Raw genomic sequence first — 20,239 nt, 5'->3', positions numbered from 1 at the left:
TAAAATTTTTAAAAATTAAGATTTTTAAATTCACCACCTAGTCATTACGAACAGAAGAAATCATCATAACTTTTTTAGTTTGAACTTATTGATACAACTTATTAAGATATTTGATGTACTCATTTTTATGTGTCTAGAAATATGTTTATGTATATCTACTATAGTCATCAATAATCACAAATGTATATTTACTATCTCTTAGACTTGTAATATCAATAGATCTAAATAAAACCATATGAATTATTTATAATGGTCTAGATGTGCCTACTTAATTTTTGGGTTTGAAGCTACCTTTTATATATTTTCCTAATTAATGTGTATCAAAAATTTTATCTTTAACAAATTTAATTTTAGCCATTACTCTTATAAGTTTTTTAGTTCTAATTTATGAAATTAATTTCATACTAGTATATCCTAATCTCATATATAAAATTCATGCATTATCATTCAAAATTAAAAAATAAGTTACATTATGAAAATCAAACATCAATAGTATAAATATTATCACTTCTTAAAGGTATCACTGATTTATACTTAGTATTTTTATGATATAAGTATGAGATTTAAATTTACTATTATATCCCTTATCAAAAAGTTGATTATTGCTTATTAAGTTGTGTTTCAAACAATATATGAAAAAGCACATCTTCGATGAAGAAATTTATTTTATTACTAATATTTTTAATACCAATCATTATTCCTTTGTTGTTGTTTCTAAAAGTAACATATCCTTCATCTCAACCAGTGAGCCGTGAGAAGTTTATAGAATCTTCGATCATATATCTTGAGCATCTGCTATAAAAATATTATCTTTTGCTTATTATTTTTTAAGATAAACCTGTTGAATCTTGGATGATGAAACTACTTGATATATGTTTATGATTTAATTTGCGTTTTGAGTGACGCAGGATGCTTCGATCAGGATGAGACAATTAAAGCCGAAAAATCATGTTATGCCGAAGGAACATGTCAGAAGATTGGACGTCGGGCCGGTGGATCGGTCGACGCATCGACAGAAGGCTTCGGGCCATGGACTCGGGCATCGGGCCAAGAAGAGCGGGTATTGTGCCAAGGATATCGGAGTTGCAGAGTCAACTGGCCGATTGGGCAATAGGCTGCAGGAGAGGACGATGCGCCGAAGAATCGGACGAAGCGTCGAGGGACCAATGACATGCCGGACAACTTGGTTGATTGCTTAGGATTAATTGTCTCGATCGAAGTTCTGTTTTAATTGTGCAGGATTAACTATGATAACGATGAAGATATAAAGCGAAACAAAGTGTCGGAGTCAAGTGCGAATGATTTGTTGCGAGTTCGAGAGTTTAACGGAAGTCCGAAGGTTCATCGGGAATGCTACCGGAACTAGCCGAGAATGAGTTGGGAGCTTGCCGAAGGGTTTTTCGGAAGCTCGCCGGAAGGTTCGTTGGAAGTTCATGGAGCTCGCCGAGAAAGATCGGAGCTTGCCGAAGAAGCTCGTTGGAACTCGCTAAGATCAAATCGTGAAGTCTAGGAGCTTACCGGGAGTCCGCAGAATGGTTTCCGAGAGTTCATCGGAAGACCGCCGGAAGTTTGCCGGAAGCTCGCCAGAAGAAGTCTTGACTTGCGGACTTTGTAATAGCTTAGAAAATATCTTTAAATTCATAGTTAGCACGTTAATTAGGGTTAGGATTCGGTGTTAATCCTATAACCCAAGTAGGGGCCAATTAGGCCCAAGTTCGAACTGGTTTGGACCAAGTTTAGAGTCAAACCAAGTGAGCTGAAATAGTGAAAGAGGTGGCACCACTAGGGTTGGAGGTGGCACCGCCCAGGAGAGGATCTCCCAGAGAAGCTGGGCGGTGCAACCGCCCCAGGCAAGAGGTGGCACCGCCTGGGCTCAGTCTCCGAGCGAGACTGGGCGGTGCAACCTCCCCTGACAGAGGTAGCACCGCCTGAGCTCGGTCTTCGAGCTCTGGCAGGAGAGGTGCAACCGCCTCAGTCAGGAGGTGGCACCGCCTGGGGCTCAGTCACCGAGCCAGACTCAGGCGGTGCAACAGCCCCTGACAGAGAGGTGCAACCGCCTGGGCTCAGTCTTCGAGCTCTGCCAGGCGGTGCAACCTCTCCAGTCAGGAGGTGCAACCGCTTGATCCCGGAATTCCGGGATTTGATCGTTTTGAGCTTCAAATTTGAACTGGGTTGGGGCCTATAAATACCCCACCCATTCAGCACAGAAAGAGGAACAGACCTACACCGAATTCTTGATCTTTTTTGTGATTCTAAGAGCTCAAATTTGTGTAAAGTCCTAAAGTTCTCCTCTTTCTGTTCTTCAAGTCTTGAGTTGTAAAGAGATGAGAGAAAGGTCCTGTAAGGGTTGTCTCCTGAGCCTATCAAAAGGAGTGAATCTGTAAAAGGACAGTTGACCTTCGCCTATTGAAGGAAGGCCTCTAGTTGACGTCGGTGACCTCATCGGTGGAGGAAGCCAAAAGTGGAGTAGGTCAAGACTGACCGAACCACTCTAAATCTCTGGTTTGCGTTTATTTTGAGCACTTTATCATTACTGCAAACTTCCTACATAGCTACTGCTCTCTGCGCCTTTACGAACAAGTTTCTAAGTGCTGATCTTTCCGAATCTACATTCAGACGTAAATTGGTGTTTTCATACATTACAGTTTACGTTTACGTTTTGATTCTGCAAAACTGTCTTATGCGCTTTTACGAACAAGTTTCTAAGTGCTGATCTTTCCGAATCTGTATTCAGACGTAAATCGGTGTTTTCATACATTACAATTTACGTTTACGTTTTGATTCTGCAAAACTGTCTTCTACGCTTTTACGAACGAAGTTTCTAAGTTCAGATCCCTTTAAAACTGCGTTTAGACGTAAACTGTGCAAACTGTGTTTAGACGTAAAACTATGTTTTAGACGTAAACTACTTTTAAACGCAAAACTACGTTTAGACGTAAAACTGTGTTTAGACGCAAACTGCGTTTAGACGTAAAACTACGTTTAGACGTAAAACTGTGTTTAGACGTAAAACTGCGTTTAGACGCAAACTGCACTGCGCTTAGACGCAATCTGATCTTAGACGCAAACTGCGCTTAGACACAATCTGCATTTAGACGCAAACTGTGTAAACTGCGCTTAGACGCAAACTGTGTTTAGACGTAAACTGCACTTAATCATAAGTATTCTTAGAATCGGCTTTTGCATCAAAATAGTTTTATCAAACGAACGCAGCTTTCGTTTATAATCGCTGAAAGATTTTCGCCGCACTAATTCACCCCCCCCTCTTAGTGCTCTCGATCCTAACAAAACCTACAAGAAAAATAGTTTATTTTAGGTACTCATTTAACTTTGGGTCCTTCGTACATATACATTTTAGCGTTAAATTAGTTCCTTTAGAAACGAAAACTAATTTAAGATAACTATTTTTTTAAGAGAGCATGTGCAAGTAGCTAGTAGCCAAACTTTTTACAAAAATTATATTTAACTTTAGGAAAAATATGTAGTGTAGGTCATTTTATAAATTTGGTTGGCTTTCAATATGTGCTACTATTTATAAATCCAATGCTTTCTTTTCTAAATACACAATCTTGTTTAGCAAAAATCATATCAAGTGATTTATTTTTAATTTTAAATTTTATTAATATTTATCATAAAACTTATTTTTTTTTTAAAAGATTCTATTATATTATTTAGAACATCCCATTAATCCCACATCGGAAGTATGCAATGTGTATGATTATTTTATATGGGTTTGATGAGTGTACTACATTAACTTCTGCTTAAGTATTTTGATGTGTTAATTATTACATGTCAATATTTATTTATTTCCTCATCTCAACCACTTGATTGTAATTAATAACGGCATATGTCTCTCGATCCTTGTAAAAGTGAAATATTTAATTTAATAAAAATAAAATAAATATTTATTTTTATAAAAATAAAATATTTAATTTTGTTTTTCCTCGTATTATCATCACGTTGATAGAATTTACTATTAAGCATATGTTAGCTCTACTACACTTCAATTCGTTGATAGAATTTACTATTGAACACATGTTAGCTCTACTACACTTCAATTTATTACTGAGCACGTGTGGTTTACATGTTTCATCTTACTAAAATATTTCACCTTCACAAGTATTGAGATCCTAATATAATTTTTAAAAATATAAAAATTAATATACTAAAAATAACTAATTACATAGAATAATATATAATTAACTATATTTGATGTGTCAGTGATTGCATATCAATTTGCCTCTTGATACATTCAAAATACTCCTAGTCAGTCGAGTACCAATAGAATAAGCCATCAGCACTTGTCATGTCTTATAATCCTATTACGAACGTATACGGAATCATTTTTTATATCAAAATATTTATGCCAACTACATGTAATTTGGAATACTACACCATTAAAGATAATTAATTCCATGCCCTAAAAAGCTAAGCTCATGTCAATAAGAAAATAATTCCACAGCATCGTTCACATCCATGACGATAAGAAAATAATCTATGTGAGGAGGTTGCTACCATGTTTCAAACAGTGTAATCAATCATAGCAGAGTTAACTCATCACTAACAAACCAAAAAATACCCTCATTCTACATCAATAATGTGGAAATAACAGCAGCAGTTTACAAAGTAAATCACTTCTTATCTACCAACCATTAGGCATCTAAAACAAGCTTAAACCCATCTCGGAAGTCTCAAGCTAACCTAGCACACACATATGGCAGGTCAAGTTCGTTTTGCTAAGCCAGCTTGACAATGTGTATGGTGACAGTACAGCAGACTAGGCAAGTCGAAAGTAAAAAATTTAAGAACAATTTAACTGACACCCTGTCAGCCACGGTTTATTTCATCCATAAAATTCCTGCAATGGTTACATGAAGTTCCTTCTCTAATTGGTATTGCATCAGCGGTTAATGGGTGTATGCATCCGCTCAACGATCCTGTTAACAGCATCTTGAGTCATCACGAGCACGTCATGCAACAAGATGCTATAGACATTCAGTCCCTGAATAACCATGAAATAGATACAAAATGTTGAGACAAACATATAAAAACAAACTACAGTGCACAAGTAGTGCAGTTAATCATGATTGCAACACTGTCCACTCATTTTAACCCAGATGCCAGAGAGAAGAAATTAAATCATCACTTACAATTGAAGGCAGTACATTCACATAATGCAGGTTTCTTGTCGCCAACTTCAGCTTGTCATCTATAGGACCACCATCCACCAACAAAACCTTCTTCCTGTTTTCCATCTGGGTAACATAATTGACAATATTCTTTGTCTTGTGGCTAGGTAATGCCAAGTCTTCGAAAACTATAAGCTGTGGAGTATTATCATTAGACTAGTTCCTTGTAGCAAAATATAGGGAACAGACATAACAACAAGAAAGCTCAAGGTACATTACTTAATATTGATGCATGTTAGTTAAAATACTCATTTTAAAAAACACTGCATTAAATCTTCTAAATTATACTGGTAAATCTAACTTCAATATTTCTGTAGATAAAATATAGGTATTTCAAATCAATAATCTAAAGGAAATAATAATAATAATAATAATAATAATAGTAATAATAATAAACAATATATTTGCTGCCATATTTGTTGATATCCTTCTTATGATTCATCTGCCTTTAACAAGTTCAATATATGGACAAATATAATGCAGGAAAGCTTTTATATGAAAAGCTTTAACCTATTTAGAAGTTACTGCCAACGACAACTTGAATAGTAAACCAGCTTAATGATGACTATAATTCCCACATCCGAGTCCTGATTAATAAAAATGATGGGATTTTTTAATTCCACATCTTCGTGTATTCACTTTCACAAAAGATGTCAGTCCTGTTAGCTAGATAATTAACAATTCCAGAAGAGGTTAGATCATTGAAACCTTTGTCTCATACCACATGGTCCTGATAGATTAAAAATAATGAGATTTTCTAATTTCACATCTTCACAAATTCTCTTTCACAAAAGATGTCAGTCCTGTCAGCAGGTAATTTCAATTCCAGAAGAGGTTAGATCTTTGAGACCTTTTATCTCACACGACACAGAAAAAGCAAGAAATTCAAGGAAAAGAAAAGAAATAACATAACCATCAGAATAAGGTCAAAAGGTAAAGGAAAGATGGATAGATCATTAAGAAACGACTTACCTTGCCTTCAGCTGTTCGAGCCGACAATGCAATTTTCAATCCCAAGCGCCGAACCTTCTTTTGCAGCTTAATTGCATGACTTCGTGGCTTAGGCCCATGCATGATGGCACCATGCCTAAACTGTTAATGTGCACTTGGTTAGGTAAAACATTGCTCTTAGAGAAACAAAAAAACCAGACAATTCTAAATCATGCCACATACAGTGGGATGCTAAAATTTTATCCTAAAAGAAAAGTTTAAATAACCTGAGGTCCACGCAAAGTCCCATGCCTAGCTCTTCCAGTTCCTTTTTGCCTGTATGGTTTCCTACCAGTCCCACTTACTTCACTGATAGTCTTTGTCGAATGTGTACCCTGTGAAACACATTATATGCAGTGATGTGAAGAAACAAATGGTTGAATAAGTTAGTACCAAAAATGAGAACGTAAGATGTAACCGAGAATAATTATCTCAGTTTTGATGGTACAAGTCATGCTGCAAATCTTCATGCAGATGATGTGCATGATTCATTTCAGTCATCCACAAAAAGTATACATCCACATGCAAATAAACAGAGACATATCTGAAGCCACTTGGTGGGGCCAAGGTATCAGAAAGAAGCCAATTCACCTTGGTGTGACCCATCCATAACCCCTAAAGCTTATTCAGAAGTTTGACTGATAAGCTTGGGCGTTTCTTATGGTGAGCTATGATGGAACCCAAGCTTCCATGGAACTCCAGCATGTTTCTGATGTTTAAACACACCCAATCCAGCTTTGAAATCCTATCTATTGTTGTTTTAATCTAACAAAAAAAATGCCAAGTATAAACTTGAAGCCATGGAAGAAAACAAGCTTCAATGTCCAATGGAAAGCTGAGGGAGCAAGTGTCCTAATCAAGATAGGAGCTATCATATGCCTATCTGACTCAGGACAAAGGTGCTGAAAGCCCTTTTGGGTAACAAATCATCCCCCAAACATACCAACAATTATAGGAAATGCACTTGGGAAATTTGTGAAAAGAAAAATAAGAGGAACAAGTATTTTAAGGATATTTTGCTGCCTTTTCCATATATCGTTAGTATAGTAAAAAAACAACATAAGAGCTAAGAGTATTATAAGCATCTTGGACATAATTGAGACTTCATTATTTCAGTTCTAGCATTAAGAGATCTTATCATTTTCCTCCCCGACCTTCTTTCTCTTCTCTCTGCCACTCTTGCTCTTCTTGAGGCACTAATCTCCCTTGAAAAAGAGTAGCTCTCCTGTAGAGGTGGTTGTTTCTATCTTGAAACAAAAGCAACTAGAACTAAGGGCATGTTATAACCAGTGGATCCAGTATGACAAGGAACAAACAGTTCAGATCTCTAAAGTCAATTGTAAAGTGACAGCCCATATTGTCCTTTTATCATGATACAACATTGAATTGTATGATAATTATGAAATATCTTTTGCATGCCAAAAAAGATCATCCACCTATTAGCAGAGAATTTAAATATAAAATTTACATCATTGGTCAATAATGTTAGTAGTTCTACTTACAAAGAAAAATATTTTCAGATGACAGATTAGATCCACGATAATCAAGTATTAAAATGAGTAATACTAAGCTTATATACAAGCACCGGTATCAAGACCAATCAGGAATGTAATGTGCAGCTGATTTAAAAATTTGAATGCTGTAGATTACCTGTTGTCGTTTAGCAAGCTGCCACCTTACAACACGGTGGATAATATCCTTCCTAATAGGCACATCGAAAACATCACCAGCCAAAACCATGAAGCCCTTATCCTCACCATGAAAATTTGTCACTCTAGTAACTAAGTCTGCATATTGCCCTACAGGACAAATTCATATTTCACAGGAGATGTAAAACAGAAAAATAAGGAGAAGAAACCTCCATCCGAAACTAAGCACATTTAGGTCAAAAGACTATGAAAATTACTGCTAACAGGTGGCTAAAAAAAATGACACTTGAGATCCCAAAGGAAGATACAACAGTTAAATGATTATTGATGATGCTAAATACAACATGTAAATGATTATTGATGATGCTGAATACAAGTGACTCTTTTTATTGATTATAACAGACGAGCAATAACTGTAGAACATGTCTAAACTGAAGAGACTTTTTCACGAAAATCAATGATATAGCTACACAATACAATATAACTTGTTTCATGAGAAATCCGACTTATCAAAGTACTTTGACTTATTTAGGTGGAGATAACTAGGGACAAGAGAATGAAATTGGGCAGATGATGTATCCTTTGAAATAAATTCTTCCTTATATACACTTGATTCACGCCAAACCAAACGAGACAAAATATTGCATTTCATTTCTCTAATCTCCTCGCATCAAAACAAACAGAGGTCCCTCTACTCTCCTCTTCTCTCCATAAGTTATCGTATTTAATATCAGCAATAGAATATTTCTCTAACTTACCCTGTGGCTTATACCCCATTTATTAGAAATTTCAAGTATCCGATGAAGATGTATGGTTTTGGCATATAAAATTTATTGATAAGTCTAATTCTAAGTCATCAGATGTACGATCAAATGCAACCGGTTTCATTGACAACACTAAAAACTGATATCCTTGATGATAACTGCTACGCATGCAGGATTATCAGAATTGAAGAAAATGGATTCTTTTGGCAATTGCAATGATATGCTAAAGTATCACAACAAATGTAAAGTACGATAATGCAGCAATATAAGTACCAAAGCACGACACCACCACAACAAGGGAAAAAAGATGTTACCTATATCACGATCTGGCCTAAGAACACTCTTCTTTGTTAGTAACTCCGACGGAATCAGGCCTCCACTTTCTTGAGTCTCGAGGGTGGAAAAACCTTTACATGTGGTCAAAGGCAAACCCCGCTGCAAAAGAACACTCATTCATTCCATAAACACAATGCATGATCATCTCAGCCTTAAACCTTACAAGTAAAATCCTAAACAAAAACCGTCACGAATCGATGCAACAGAGAAAGACAAAGAAGAACCTTAAAGAACGACGGATCGATTTGAGTGGCAGAGATGGAAGGCGGAATCGCAAAGGACAGTCTCCGAGACTGCCGCAGATTCCACGCTACACGGGCCAAATTCCACATTCTGTCTGCTCCACTCTCGTCCTCGATCGAAGGATAGAGCCTCGGCGGCTCCGCTTCGCCACTGCCGAGCTCGGAGGAAGGCGGCCGTGCGGAAACCCCTGTGCGGGCGCTCGCGGTTTTGGTGTCAAAATTAGGGCCCGAAGATGGTCGTTAGCGGGTTTCGGATCACCAAACTCGTTCAAAATAACCCGGGTTCGAAACCGCAACGATGCTGCAGGAGTCGGATCCTTATAAGCGGGTACGGGCCGCAGGAAGTGACTCCGAAAATTATTGAACATTTCGGACGGGTTGCACCAACGGGAGATTATGGACCCAAATCCGATTGATGGAACCAATTCGATCACAAAAACAAATCCTTGATTTTTTTTTTTTTTTTTTCTTATGAAGAACATGATTGATGAAAATGATAGATGGAGATACTGACTTACTATAGGATATAAGTAAAAGATATATGTGAAATCGAAATATTATTTTATAGATTTTATAAGTATTTCTGGCATAATATTAAGAATGCATAAATGTATACTCATATAATATTAAGACTATCGCGTGGTATGTATGCATTAGGTTAGCTATGATATTTCTCTCACAAACATCTTGAGATGTAAGGAAGCTATTAGGCTCCTATTAAGTCACTGTTTTGGGGGGGAAAAAATGATATTATAGTTTGTATTAGCAGCATGATTTGAAAGGTTTAAGATTAATCATAAATATAAAATTTCGTGCTTCATTTTTGGATTAAAGTAAGTAATTTTAAGACTAAGGTATCATTCCACCCAATAACTTAATTACTAAGGTATTTTAAGACTAATGAATCATTCCACCCAACTAATACTTCATTACTACTATTTAAGAAATAGTTCAATGTTATAGTCATCACAAGCTATATATATGAATTTTTATACATAAAATAACAGTCAAGTGGATGGAGACTTATTGGACTTTGCTACAATCCATTGTAGTTGTTATTATATATAAGAAAGATAAATAACATTCCCAAATTATCATTATTATTATTATTATTATAGAAATTCCAACATCCATAATTTTTTGAGAGAATTATGCACAGTAAAAATTATTGAGCTGGTTAACAACAGGTCTCTAATTTCTTAAGCTACAAGGACACAATCCAGCTAATGGGTCAATCCTAATCACCCTAGTTTTTCTTCTTTTTCCTCAAGGAAAAAAAAAATCATTGAGAGAAGACTTGAATGAGATCAAGTAGTCCCCATCATCTAAAGCCTAGTTTAAGGTGAATGCAGCTCTATAATTGAAAGAGTCTTGTATCACATCTGAGTTAAAGTACCTTTCTTCACACTTTTATCTACATGCAACAAAGCATAAATAATCAGGTTGTTGGTTGTCCAAGAATCATAAAAACATTAAAAATCTCTATGTTAGATTATGATGATTTTTTTTCCCCTTGGGAATAGCTGACTGTTAAGGTCAAACATCATTTCCATTAGACAACAGTTGGTGAAGGATAGATGTCAGTGATGTCTTCTGAAATGTTTCTTCTTGGGAACAGAATACTGTCCATGATTTGAGATGTTCATTAGACACCAAGTGAATGGCTCCAAATATTCCTGTTTGCCTTGTGGCTGCCAAGAAATATGCTGATCTGAGAAACACTAATCTGATAAAAAAATGTATCAGCTAATTGCATATTTCTGCATTATGATCTATTGGAGCTCACAAAGTACCAATTTTTATGACTTGGAAAAGACCAGAAAGATCATTGCAAATCTGCAAGCATATATTGCAATCTTGATACAAGAAGTTTCTTCTAGTCGTAAACCTCATACCTTGATCCTCTATGAATAAAGTAATCCTATTAAGGTACAACCACATCCTTCAACTATGAGTAGTATAATAAAAAATTGTTTCCCCTTTGTAGATTTCTTCATTTAACAATAATAATCTTCTTGTAGAAGTTAATTATGTGGCAGTTTACTTAACAAATATGGAAAATTTGGTGTATATTACATTATCTACTTGGAGTTTTTTTCCTACTTTTTATCTGGTTTTTTATCCTTTTACAATATTCTGGTTAATGAAGTAACACAAGAACAGAAATAGCCTTTTTGCTTTCCTTTTTTTGTTTTTTTTGTCATTAAGCTGATCAACTTCAGTTCAACCATGAAAAAAAAAAATCTACAAAAGAGATTTATGCAATATGGAAATATAGAAGAAAACAAAAAAATGAATCATGAAGGTTCAATTACTGCTGTTGCAATAAATGAGCCATGAACATCTAAGACAAAGGAATTATGTCCTTCAGTTAGCATGTAGTTGAGCTGTCTTTTCATGGTGCCCTATCAAAAATCAGAATTAAATAAATAGATAATACCAATCTTTTTTTAAGATTTATGTTTGGTGATGATTTGGAAGAACAACATTGTTTCCATTCCAATTAATAGTGGCTTAGGTGGTGGTGGTTTCTTGGTCACTGTCGGAAAGTAACTTTGATGCTCAACACAATATGAACAAAAACCAGTTGACCATGTAGGTTTGATTCTTCATTATTAATTCTAGATTTGCAGTGTTCTTTCCTTTGTTAAAATATTATTATGTATGATGAAAATTTTAGTTATTTGAAGACTACATATTAGAATAATTCATAGGGGTATAATTATTTTTATTTTTTCAATTTATAAAATCATATTGATTTTTATTATAATTTTAATCAACTTAACTGATGTAATAGTTTGATTAGTTTCTATGGTACAGTTTGCACACAACCACAATTAGGATTAGGGGTGTAAGTAAATCAATTGTTCATGAGAAGCTCCATGTTTTTCTAATTAATTCATCTAATTTAAAAGTTCTATACTTAAGTAAATTATATAATCTCATGAACAATTCAATAGTAAGTTCATAGATAATCTCATTCATAAACTCATGAAAAGTTATAAGCTTGTGAATTATTTCACAAATAGATGACACTCATCCATAGAGTTGTCATAAAATTAGTTCATAAACTCATATGTATTTATCAATTAATAAAATGTGTGCTTAGTAATTAAAATCATTTTTTTAATCTTATTTTACAGATAGATTAGACTCATATAAAATAATATCTTCCAAAATTTTTCTTATGTAAACTCCATAAGCTGGCTTTTGGAGGAATTTTATTAATACATTATATTTTATTATGTGATGGAGATTAAATCCCGAAGCTACAGAACCAAATTTCCAATGTGTTTATTGTTGCTTTAAAATGTAATGGTGTTGTCTTCCTAGATAAGATTAAGATGTTTCTCCTAACACAAAAGAACAAGAAACTGTCTAACAAAGCCAAGCAGTCCTAATTGTAAGAAAAGCCACACATTTTCTTTACCATGTAAGATTGCCATGTTGTTCATTGAGATATGCTTTCATATTTTATCTGGGTTGGTGTCACCATTTCGAATCAAAGCTAAAGCTTCCAATAAATTATCTGGAAAAAGGAAAAAAAAAGCTAAAGTCCAAGTATATTAATCAGGGGAGAGGAGGCTGTCCTCCATCTTTCTAATTCAAAGAGAGAGAGAGAGAGAGAGAGAGAGAGAGAAATGGTGATACTTGTCTTGCTAAAAGACCTCTCACCAAACTTCCTACTTGTGTTACTGCCATCCGCTGGTGCCCTGTCCTTGTCTCTTTCAGCAAGCAAGGAGATGCAACACTGGAGGCTGTGCTGCCATCTTTAACTTGCCTCCCCCAAATCACTAAAAGATGAGCTTGGAGTGTAGTCTCTGTAAAGCATCCCACCTCTCTCACCGCTCTCCATTTGCTAGTCATTAAACATCGCCAGCTGTTGCCTGATTTATTCAGTTCCCCTTTAGCTGATACAGTTCATGTTGGGAGATCACTACGGCGTTGTTGAGCTACTTGTACTGAGGTGATCGTCCTCTCACCATTTCCTGAGGCTTCTTAGAAGTCGCCTGCGATCCTGATATGTTGGGAGTACAATCTGTGAGTTGTCATCTCTCTTTTTTATCTCTTTTACGCAGATATATATATGAGTGACATGTATTTGGTACGGGAAATTGGCGGAGTAAATACCGTCACATTCCGCCCATGGATGCATCAGGAAAGTTGAAAGGAATGGAGCGTTTGCTTGTTCGAGACAATGAATAACACCCACATGCATTCGAGCTTTACAACTGCAGATAACCTTCTCCTGTATGTTGTTGCCTTGTGGGAGGGGAGGAAGAAGACATTTAAACCTGGCTCCTCTTGCTGTCTGCTCTCCAGTTCTCACTTGCATTCGATGTGGAATGCAGGAAGCTGTGCTGAATTCTTTGTTTCTTGCTTCAAAATCAAATTTTGATGTTAGAATTTGACGGGATGCTCCATTTCTAGATTTTGGTCTGTCAAGGTGTCTTCTGGTCCACTGTTTTTTCTCCACTTTCTTGGGCTGGGTTGGGTTACCCTTCAGGAAGGTGGCAATGGCTCCAAGGTCGGATTTTTCTGACTGGTGGGTAAAGGATTCGCGGAAAGGCACCCCGGTGGTGGTGACGATGGAGAATCCTAACTATTCGGTGCTCCAGATCGATGGCCCCGATGATGAACAAGAATCATTCCGATCCATGGACAAGGACCGAGGGAAGAACGCCAAGCAGTTCACCTGGGTGCTGCTCCTCAAGGCTCACCGCGCCGTGGGTTGCGTCGCTTGGGTGGCGGCGGCACTCTGGACTTTGCTTGGCGTCATCAAGAGAAGGCTGGTCTCGCGGCAAGGAGCGGAGGCGCAGAGCGACAAGCCTCGCAAAGCCAGGCTGCTGTTGAAGCTCTTGAGGATGTTCTTGGCGTTGTCTCTAATAGCTTTTACCTTTGAGCTTGTTGCTTACAGAAATGGATGGCACTTCCCGAAGCCAAATTTGCATCTCCCAGAAAACTTGCACATGCCAAAGAAGATCGAGGTTCAAGGATGGCTGCACTTGGCGTATCTCTCGTGGCTCTCGTTCCGAGCTGACTACATCGCCTACCCGATTCAGATACTGTCCTACATCTGCATAATTCTGTTCATCATACAGTCTACAGATAGGATGATCTTGTGCCTGGGTTGCTTCTGGATCAAGTTGAACAAGATAAAACCAAGGATAGATGAGGATCCATTCAAGTCAGGTGATGGTCCCGAGTACCAGTATCCCATGGTCCTCGTTCAGATTCCTATGTGCAATGAGAGGGAGGTAATGAGCCAAATTCCAGTTTTCAGCTCCATATCTATGCGATGTCTTCAGTTGATGTTCCTAAGTTTTTGGATTTGTCAGGTGTACGAGCAATCGATTTCTGCTGTCTGCCAAATCGACTGGCCTAAAGACCGATTGCTGGTTCAAGTGCTGGATGATTCCGATGACGAATCCATCCAGTTCTTGATCAGAGCAGAGGTTTCCAAGTGGAGTCAGCGAGGCGTAAACATCGTCTATCGGCACCGAATGGTTAGGACTGGTTACAAAGCTGGGAATCTGAAATCAGCAATGAGCTGCCACTATGTCCGGAACTACGAGTTCGTCGCGATATTCGATGCAGACTTCCAACCAGACCCTGATTTCCTCAAGCTCACCATCCCACATTTTAAGGTAAACACATCCAGTAGTTCTTGATTGGTGTGAAGGGCGAGTTCGAGTGATGCTAGCTGTGCATTAATTTGTGTTCCAGGGAAATCCTGAGCTCGGATTAGTCCAGGCACGGTGGAGCTTCGTGAACAGGGATGAGAACCTGTTGACTCGTCTCCAGTACATCAACCTCTGCTTCCATTTCGAGGTGGAGCAGCAGGTGAATGGAGTCTTCTGCAACTTCTTCGGGTTTAATGGGACTGCGGGCGTTTGGAGGATCAAAGCATTGGAGGAGTCCGGAGGTTGGCTCGAGAGGACAACCGTAGAGGACATGGACATTGCTGTTCGTGCCCACCTCAAGGGTTGGAAGTTCATGTTCTTGAACGATGTCAAGGTAGCCAAACCAAATCGATCTCGTAGTGTCATGTTTCTTCCATCATTCCATGAAATCATTCAGCTATCTCTGTGTGAGGAGGCAGGTCCTGTGTGAAATCCCAGAATCCTACGAGGCTTACCGGAAGCAGCAGCACCGATGGCATTCCGGCCCGATGCAGCTCTTTCGTCTATGCCTTCCGGACATCATCGCTTCAAAGGTTGGCGTTTCCCTGAAATTGAACCAGCTTAATGTGTCTGCAATGCATGTCTAAGAGATCAGAATGACGACTTCTGCAGATATCTATATGGAAGAAAGCAAATTTGATCCTGTTGTTCTTCCTGCTGAGGAAGCTGATCCTTCCATTCTATTCTTTCACATTGTTCTGCGTAATTCTCCCCTTCTCCATGTTCGTCCCCGAGGCTGAGCTACCCGTTTGGGTAATCTGCTACGTGCCTGTCCTCATGTCCATCCTCAATATCCTCCCTGCCCTGAGATCTTTCCCTTTCATTGTGCCTTACCTTCTCTTCGAGAACACAATGTCCGTCACGAAGTTCAATGCCATGGTCTCGGGCCTGTGCCAGCTGGGGAGTTCGTATGAGTGGGTGGTCACCAAGAAAACAGGCAGGTCATCGGAGTCGGACTTGTTGGAGGCAGCGGAGAGGGAGTCGAAGAGCTTCGCTCTTCCGACGCTCTACAGAGGAGCATCAGAGGGCGGACTCGGTGAGCTGAACAGATTGAAGGAACAAGAACAGAGAGCTGCTGCTACCCCTGCTGTCAAGAAGACGAACAAGATCTACAAGAAGGAGTTAGCTCTTGCGCTCCTCCTCCTGGTGGCCGCAGCTCGCAGCCTGTTGTCTGCTCAGGGAATTCACTTCTACTTCCTTCTCTTCCAAGGTGTGTCGTTCCTTCTCGTGGGGCTCGATCTCATCGGGGAGCAGATCAACTGAGAAGGTGAAGAATGGTTGTGGTCAACCATACAGAAGAGAAACACGAAGGCATGCAAACTATTATACCATATGCAAGTATCAGTCAAGAGATTCCAATCTAAATACTAGTTCGTCATCTTTGACACACTACACTGCAAATTGCCGTCTCACATTGGAGCAATAAGACCATATATAAGATTCTTGTCGACCTCGTCATCTCAGATCTTTCTGCTACATTCTTTTTTCTCAATCAATATGTAACTTCTGTAAGGCCATTTGTACTTGATGACTGAAAATTTTGGCTCCTGCAGTTCTTTTCAAATGCTGACAGAGTTTGAATGTTTTCAGATCATGTAATTCTGATGTGTATATTTGAGTTCATTCAGTTTATTCTACAGCCAAAGACAGAGTCACTTCTCAGTTGCCTTCATGGCCCTTTTTACTGCTGCTTTTTCCACACTTTATTTCCTGTTAGTAGTTGCTGTGCCCTTTTCGTTCCTTTTGGTGATGATGACTGGCCATTGGAACTTAGCCTTGGACAGTGTCGGCAGATTAATCAACGGCTTAAACAATAGGCACAATTACCTTTAAGATATACTTATATTTCTACCTTTAGGATTGAAGAAAGAACAAAATGCAGGTGAAGGTGAAGTAATAGCCTGCAACTTGCTTCATTAATTTACTGTCACGATGCACCTACCATTCGCCAGCATCTGCGTAAGCTCCGGCGAGGATCAAGGAGCAGACACGGACCGCTCAAACGACAAACATACGAGTGACACTGGTGAACGACTGCGAGTCCGTCCATTGTTATAGGCCCACGTCGTGGAAGCGCGACGGTCGTCTTCGTGGCCATGCGCGAGTAAATCGCCAGTGACCCACTAATCATGCCGACGGCGACAAATAGTGTTTTGTGGTCGTCTGGTGCTTCATGCGAACTTCTACCTCCGGAATTATAGTGTTTTGTGGCCGTCTGGTGCTTCATACGAACTTCTACCTCCGGAATCCTACTTCGCTCTGAGCCGAGCTCAGTAGGCCATGGATGGCGAAGGCATGCTCGTGTTGGGGGACTGAGACATGGAGGCAGCAAGCTGTTGCGTTCACCACGTGATTTCTTCTTCAGGTGGACCAGAGTTACCGGGGATGGATAGCTGAGAGACAAATGGAGCCGGAGTCTGAGCCTCCAGACCCTTTCCCTCAGACGAATCCTTCCTCCCGTGCACCGCGACCTCCTCCCTCCCCCGTTGATGGAACTCTCTCCCAGCCTCCCACCCACACCCCTGTCTCCAGCACCTCATCCGCGGCCCCTATGCCTCCCCCGTGACTCTCTGATCCTGAGGCCTCCCCTTATGGTCCCCCTCCTCTCTGAGCAACTCTGCAAAACCGAGGTGGTCATGGCGTGGGAGCGTGGAGACTTGAGATTGCCCTTGAAGTTAAATAGCTGAAAATACAGTCTCTATCGTCTTTAACTATAGAACTCGACCCGACGGAGCTCATCCCTGCCTGGGAGGAACAGAGAAACTCCCTCTATGGTAAATTCCACACGAAACATTTCCCCTCGAGTTTCTCAGAACTTTCCCATAGGACAGACCACTACTCTTCCCCTTCCTTGTCAGAACCTTCTCAACCACTTGCAATAGCTTCTTCCAGGTTTCCTGAAGACCAACGAGAGGTAGGAGACGACCCGTGGGTCAGACTCCAGAAGCAGCCCAACTGGAGGTGTAACAAACAACCCAATCACGCCACCCCTCATTCCAATCAATCCGTTGATTCTGAAACTGCTGTGCATAATTGGATTTGACCCGATGGGGTGCCCTCCAAGATCCGAAAGTCGCCTCAGGAGAGGAGTTTGCCAATAAACCCGAATCCGATCCATTAACATCCCCATCTCATCTATCACACTGTACCTCCAATTATTGTCCCTCGAAATGGACTTGCTCCTGTCAACTCCAAACCCACTAACCCCTCTTCCCTCGGTAAGGGTGGCGGCAACGTCATCGAAGGTCCGCAAACTTCTATCGTCCTCAGCCCTGCTACAGTGACTTCCCATAGGGTTAGAGGCAATTGGTCACTGTCTCCGTCCCTCCCCATGCTCGTCGCTTCCCCTTCAATAGTCGTCCCCCTCCTGCTCCTAGCCTTAGCATGGCAATAGGGACCATTCTTGTAGGCGTTGGGTTCCCAACAAGGAGCTCTTCCAATACTCTGATGTGGCTTGGTGGAGGAACTACTGAAGCTTCCAACCCTCTGATAGCAGAAGCTTTGGCAATGCTGGTGAGACTCAACACTGCTGCTACTCTACATCTTACTCATAACTGGATTAAGTCTGACCCATTACAAGTTGTAAATTTCGTTAAGGAAGATGATGGCAAGCTAAGGTCTGCTGGGTTCTGAGAGAGGTTGAAGGAGAGAAGACGGGCCGAAACAAGCTTTGTGCAGCATTCTGGACTCGTGAGTATTTTCCCGTCTCATGTCAAATCCTCTTACCATAGATGCGAACTTCCAACCCCATGGCTCTGAAGCAGCAAAGCAAACTCCACATCATGAACTTTAGCAGACAGAAACCATCATCTTCATATGTCCAGAAAATGTCAAACACCTAAATGCCACTTCAACTTCAACTTGGAGTGAAAAATAATAGACCATCAGTGCTCCCATGGCACTGTTTTCACTGATCTAAATGAAGCCACGAGACAGCTAATTGTTTCTTTCATCACCTTCCTCATCCTTGCACTCCCACTTTTGCAAGGCCATGCGCGATGAATGCATCTTGTTCCATCATGATCTTCCAATGATCAGCAAATTTCGTTCTCAAGCCAGTTTCCACCGAAAGAAGAGGCCGCAAGATCATAAATCTTTTTATTATTTTTCCATATGCATTTCCAAGTCTTATGATATCATAATTCTTTAACACACGATATTCTGATTATTCAAATTCTTAATATTATGACAATAGGAGATTTTATTACTACGAAAATATCAAATATAGCCATGCATCTGTATTGCTAACTAGCTAGAAAATATTTTAGATCACAAAAGATAGACCTAAAGACTGCACTATAATTGCCAGGTTTATAAGATAATGCTGTAAGCACCAACTATGATAATTGCAATAAACATGTTTATAGTGTTCAAAAAAAGTAGCAGCCAAGTGTTTAGATTAGAATTGTGTACATGAAAAGTAAAATGACATTTGTTTTTTAATCACTCAAAAGTATCACTTCTAAACACCAATTTGTCCAGTAAACACATTACTAAGTTCAGCCCAAAACCAAATAAATATGGACACCTTTAATACTGAAATATTTGCTAGCAGATGAACAAGGGAGATTACAAGAGAACTTTGAGAGTAGGAAGGAAAAGTAAATAAACGCATTACCCCAGTTAGCAATAAATTAGAACTTTCCATGAGTTCATGCATATTTATCATGCTCACACAAATTTCTGACAAGGCCTTCAGTAAATCCAACTCTGCCTGCAATTCCATTATCACTTGTAAGTTGTTTAATTGCTGCTCCACAAATAATTCATGCATCATTTGGCAGTGAAGACAACTGATGTGGCTTTTTTGTGGAAAAAAATATGTAATTAGAAGATGAGGACTCCTGCATTAATTAAATCTGATTGTATTTGTTTACTAAAAGAAAGATCTGATTCCTTTTAAGAGATACCTATATTCTGTCAATAGATCATTTTGTTTTCTTAATTTCAGAACAAAGTGAGACATTTGGCTGCTTGATTGCTTGTGCTTACATGTAAGCATGATGTCTTCAAAGGAAGTGATTACAAGAGATTGTTTCCTCGACAATTTAAGGATGGGAAACAAAAAATGGAGGCAGCCAAGGTCATGTGCAGAATATGTACAGTATTTGGCATAAATTTATTTCTGAGTTTGTAATGGAAAATTTACTACATAACAGCATTTACCTTTCATATTGTTCACAAACATAGTAAATTCATCTTTAATAATAAAATGGTCTATATATATATATATATATATATATATATATATATATATATATATATATATATATATATATATGTATGTATGTATGTATGTATGTAAATTTATGTGTGTGTATATGTATATATGTGTGTATATATATGTATATATGTATACATATATATATACACATATATGTATAT

At 38.8% G+C, this 20,239-nt stretch overlaps 2 protein-coding genes and 2 long non-coding RNA genes across 4 annotated transcripts; 2 read left to right on the top strand and 2 right to left on the bottom strand.

The window, feature by feature from the left end:
* Window positions 1-4,561: 4,561 nt before the first annotated feature.
* On the bottom strand, window positions 4,562-9,377 carry LOC103992291 (uncharacterized). Its single transcript, XM_009411935.3, has 7 exons — window positions 9,153-9,377; window positions 8,907-9,027; window positions 7,830-7,978; window positions 6,407-6,514; window positions 6,162-6,281; window positions 5,151-5,324; window positions 4,562-5,002 (listed from the first exon to the last, which is right to left on the bottom strand). Exons 1-7 carry the CDS (start codon window positions 9,258-9,260, stop codon window positions 4,901-4,903), a joined length of 882 nt encoding a protein of 293 aa, XP_009410210.2. The 5' UTR covers window positions 9,261-9,377; the 3' UTR covers window positions 4,562-4,900.
* Window positions 9,378-12,721: 3,344 nt separating this feature from the next.
* Window positions 12,722-13,440, bottom strand: LOC135679205 (uncharacterized). The gene is made up of 2 exons (XR_010515182.1): window positions 13,302-13,440; window positions 12,722-13,188 (listed from the first exon to the last, which is right to left on the bottom strand). It is a non-coding gene; the product is annotated as an uncharacterized LOC135679205 (long non-coding RNA).
* A 247-nt stretch (window positions 13,441-13,687) lies between these two features.
* LOC135679203 (probable xyloglucan glycosyltransferase 5) lies at window positions 13,688-16,443 on the top strand. The gene is made up of 5 exons (XM_065192696.1): window positions 13,688-14,428; window positions 14,510-14,818; window positions 14,898-15,188; window positions 15,274-15,387; window positions 15,467-16,443. Exons 1-5 carry the CDS (start codon window positions 13,688-13,690, stop codon window positions 16,115-16,117), a joined length of 2,106 nt encoding a protein of 701 aa, XP_065048768.1. The 3' UTR covers window positions 16,118-16,443.
* A 1,337-nt stretch (window positions 16,444-17,780) lies between these two features.
* LOC135679204 (uncharacterized) lies at window positions 17,781-20,038 on the top strand. The gene is made up of 3 exons (XR_010515181.1): window positions 17,781-18,367; window positions 18,452-18,544; window positions 19,806-20,038. It is a non-coding gene; the product is annotated as an uncharacterized LOC135679204 (long non-coding RNA).
* The last annotated feature ends 201 nt before the right edge of the window (window positions 20,039-20,239 follow it).

Source organism: Musa acuminata, chromosome BXJ1-7, assembly GCF_036884655.1.
Source record: "Musa acuminata AAA Group cultivar baxijiao chromosome BXJ1-7, Cavendish_Baxijiao_AAA, whole genome shotgun sequence".
Lineage (NCBI taxonomy): Eukaryota > Viridiplantae > Streptophyta > Magnoliopsida > Zingiberales > Musaceae > Musa > Musa acuminata.
This window is presented reverse-complemented; position numbering and strand designations above follow the sequence as displayed.

Coding starts and splice junctions, on each gene's coding strand:
- LOC103992291 (XM_009411935.3), bottom strand. CDS start 9,260: ATGTGGAATTTGGCCCGTGTAGCGTGGAATCTGCGGCAGTCTCGGAGA. Junction 9,028..9,152: donor TCGATCCGTCGTTCTTTAAG/GTTCTTCTTTGT, acceptor GTTCTTTTGCAG/CGGGGTTTGCCTTTGACCAC. Junction 6,282..6,406: donor GGACTTTGCGTGGACCTCAG/GTTATTTAAACT, acceptor GCACATTAACAG/TTTAGGCATGGTGCCATCAT.
- LOC135679203 (XM_065192696.1), top strand. CDS start 13,688: ATGGCTCCAAGGTCGGATTTTTCTGACTGGTGGGTAAAGGATTCGCGG. Junction 14,429..14,509: donor CTATGTGCAATGAGAGGGAG/GTAATGAGCCAA, acceptor TGGATTTGTCAG/GTGTACGAGCAATCGATTTC. Junction 15,388..15,466: donor CGGACATCATCGCTTCAAAG/GTTGGCGTTTCC, acceptor CGACTTCTGCAG/ATATCTATATGGAAGAAAGC.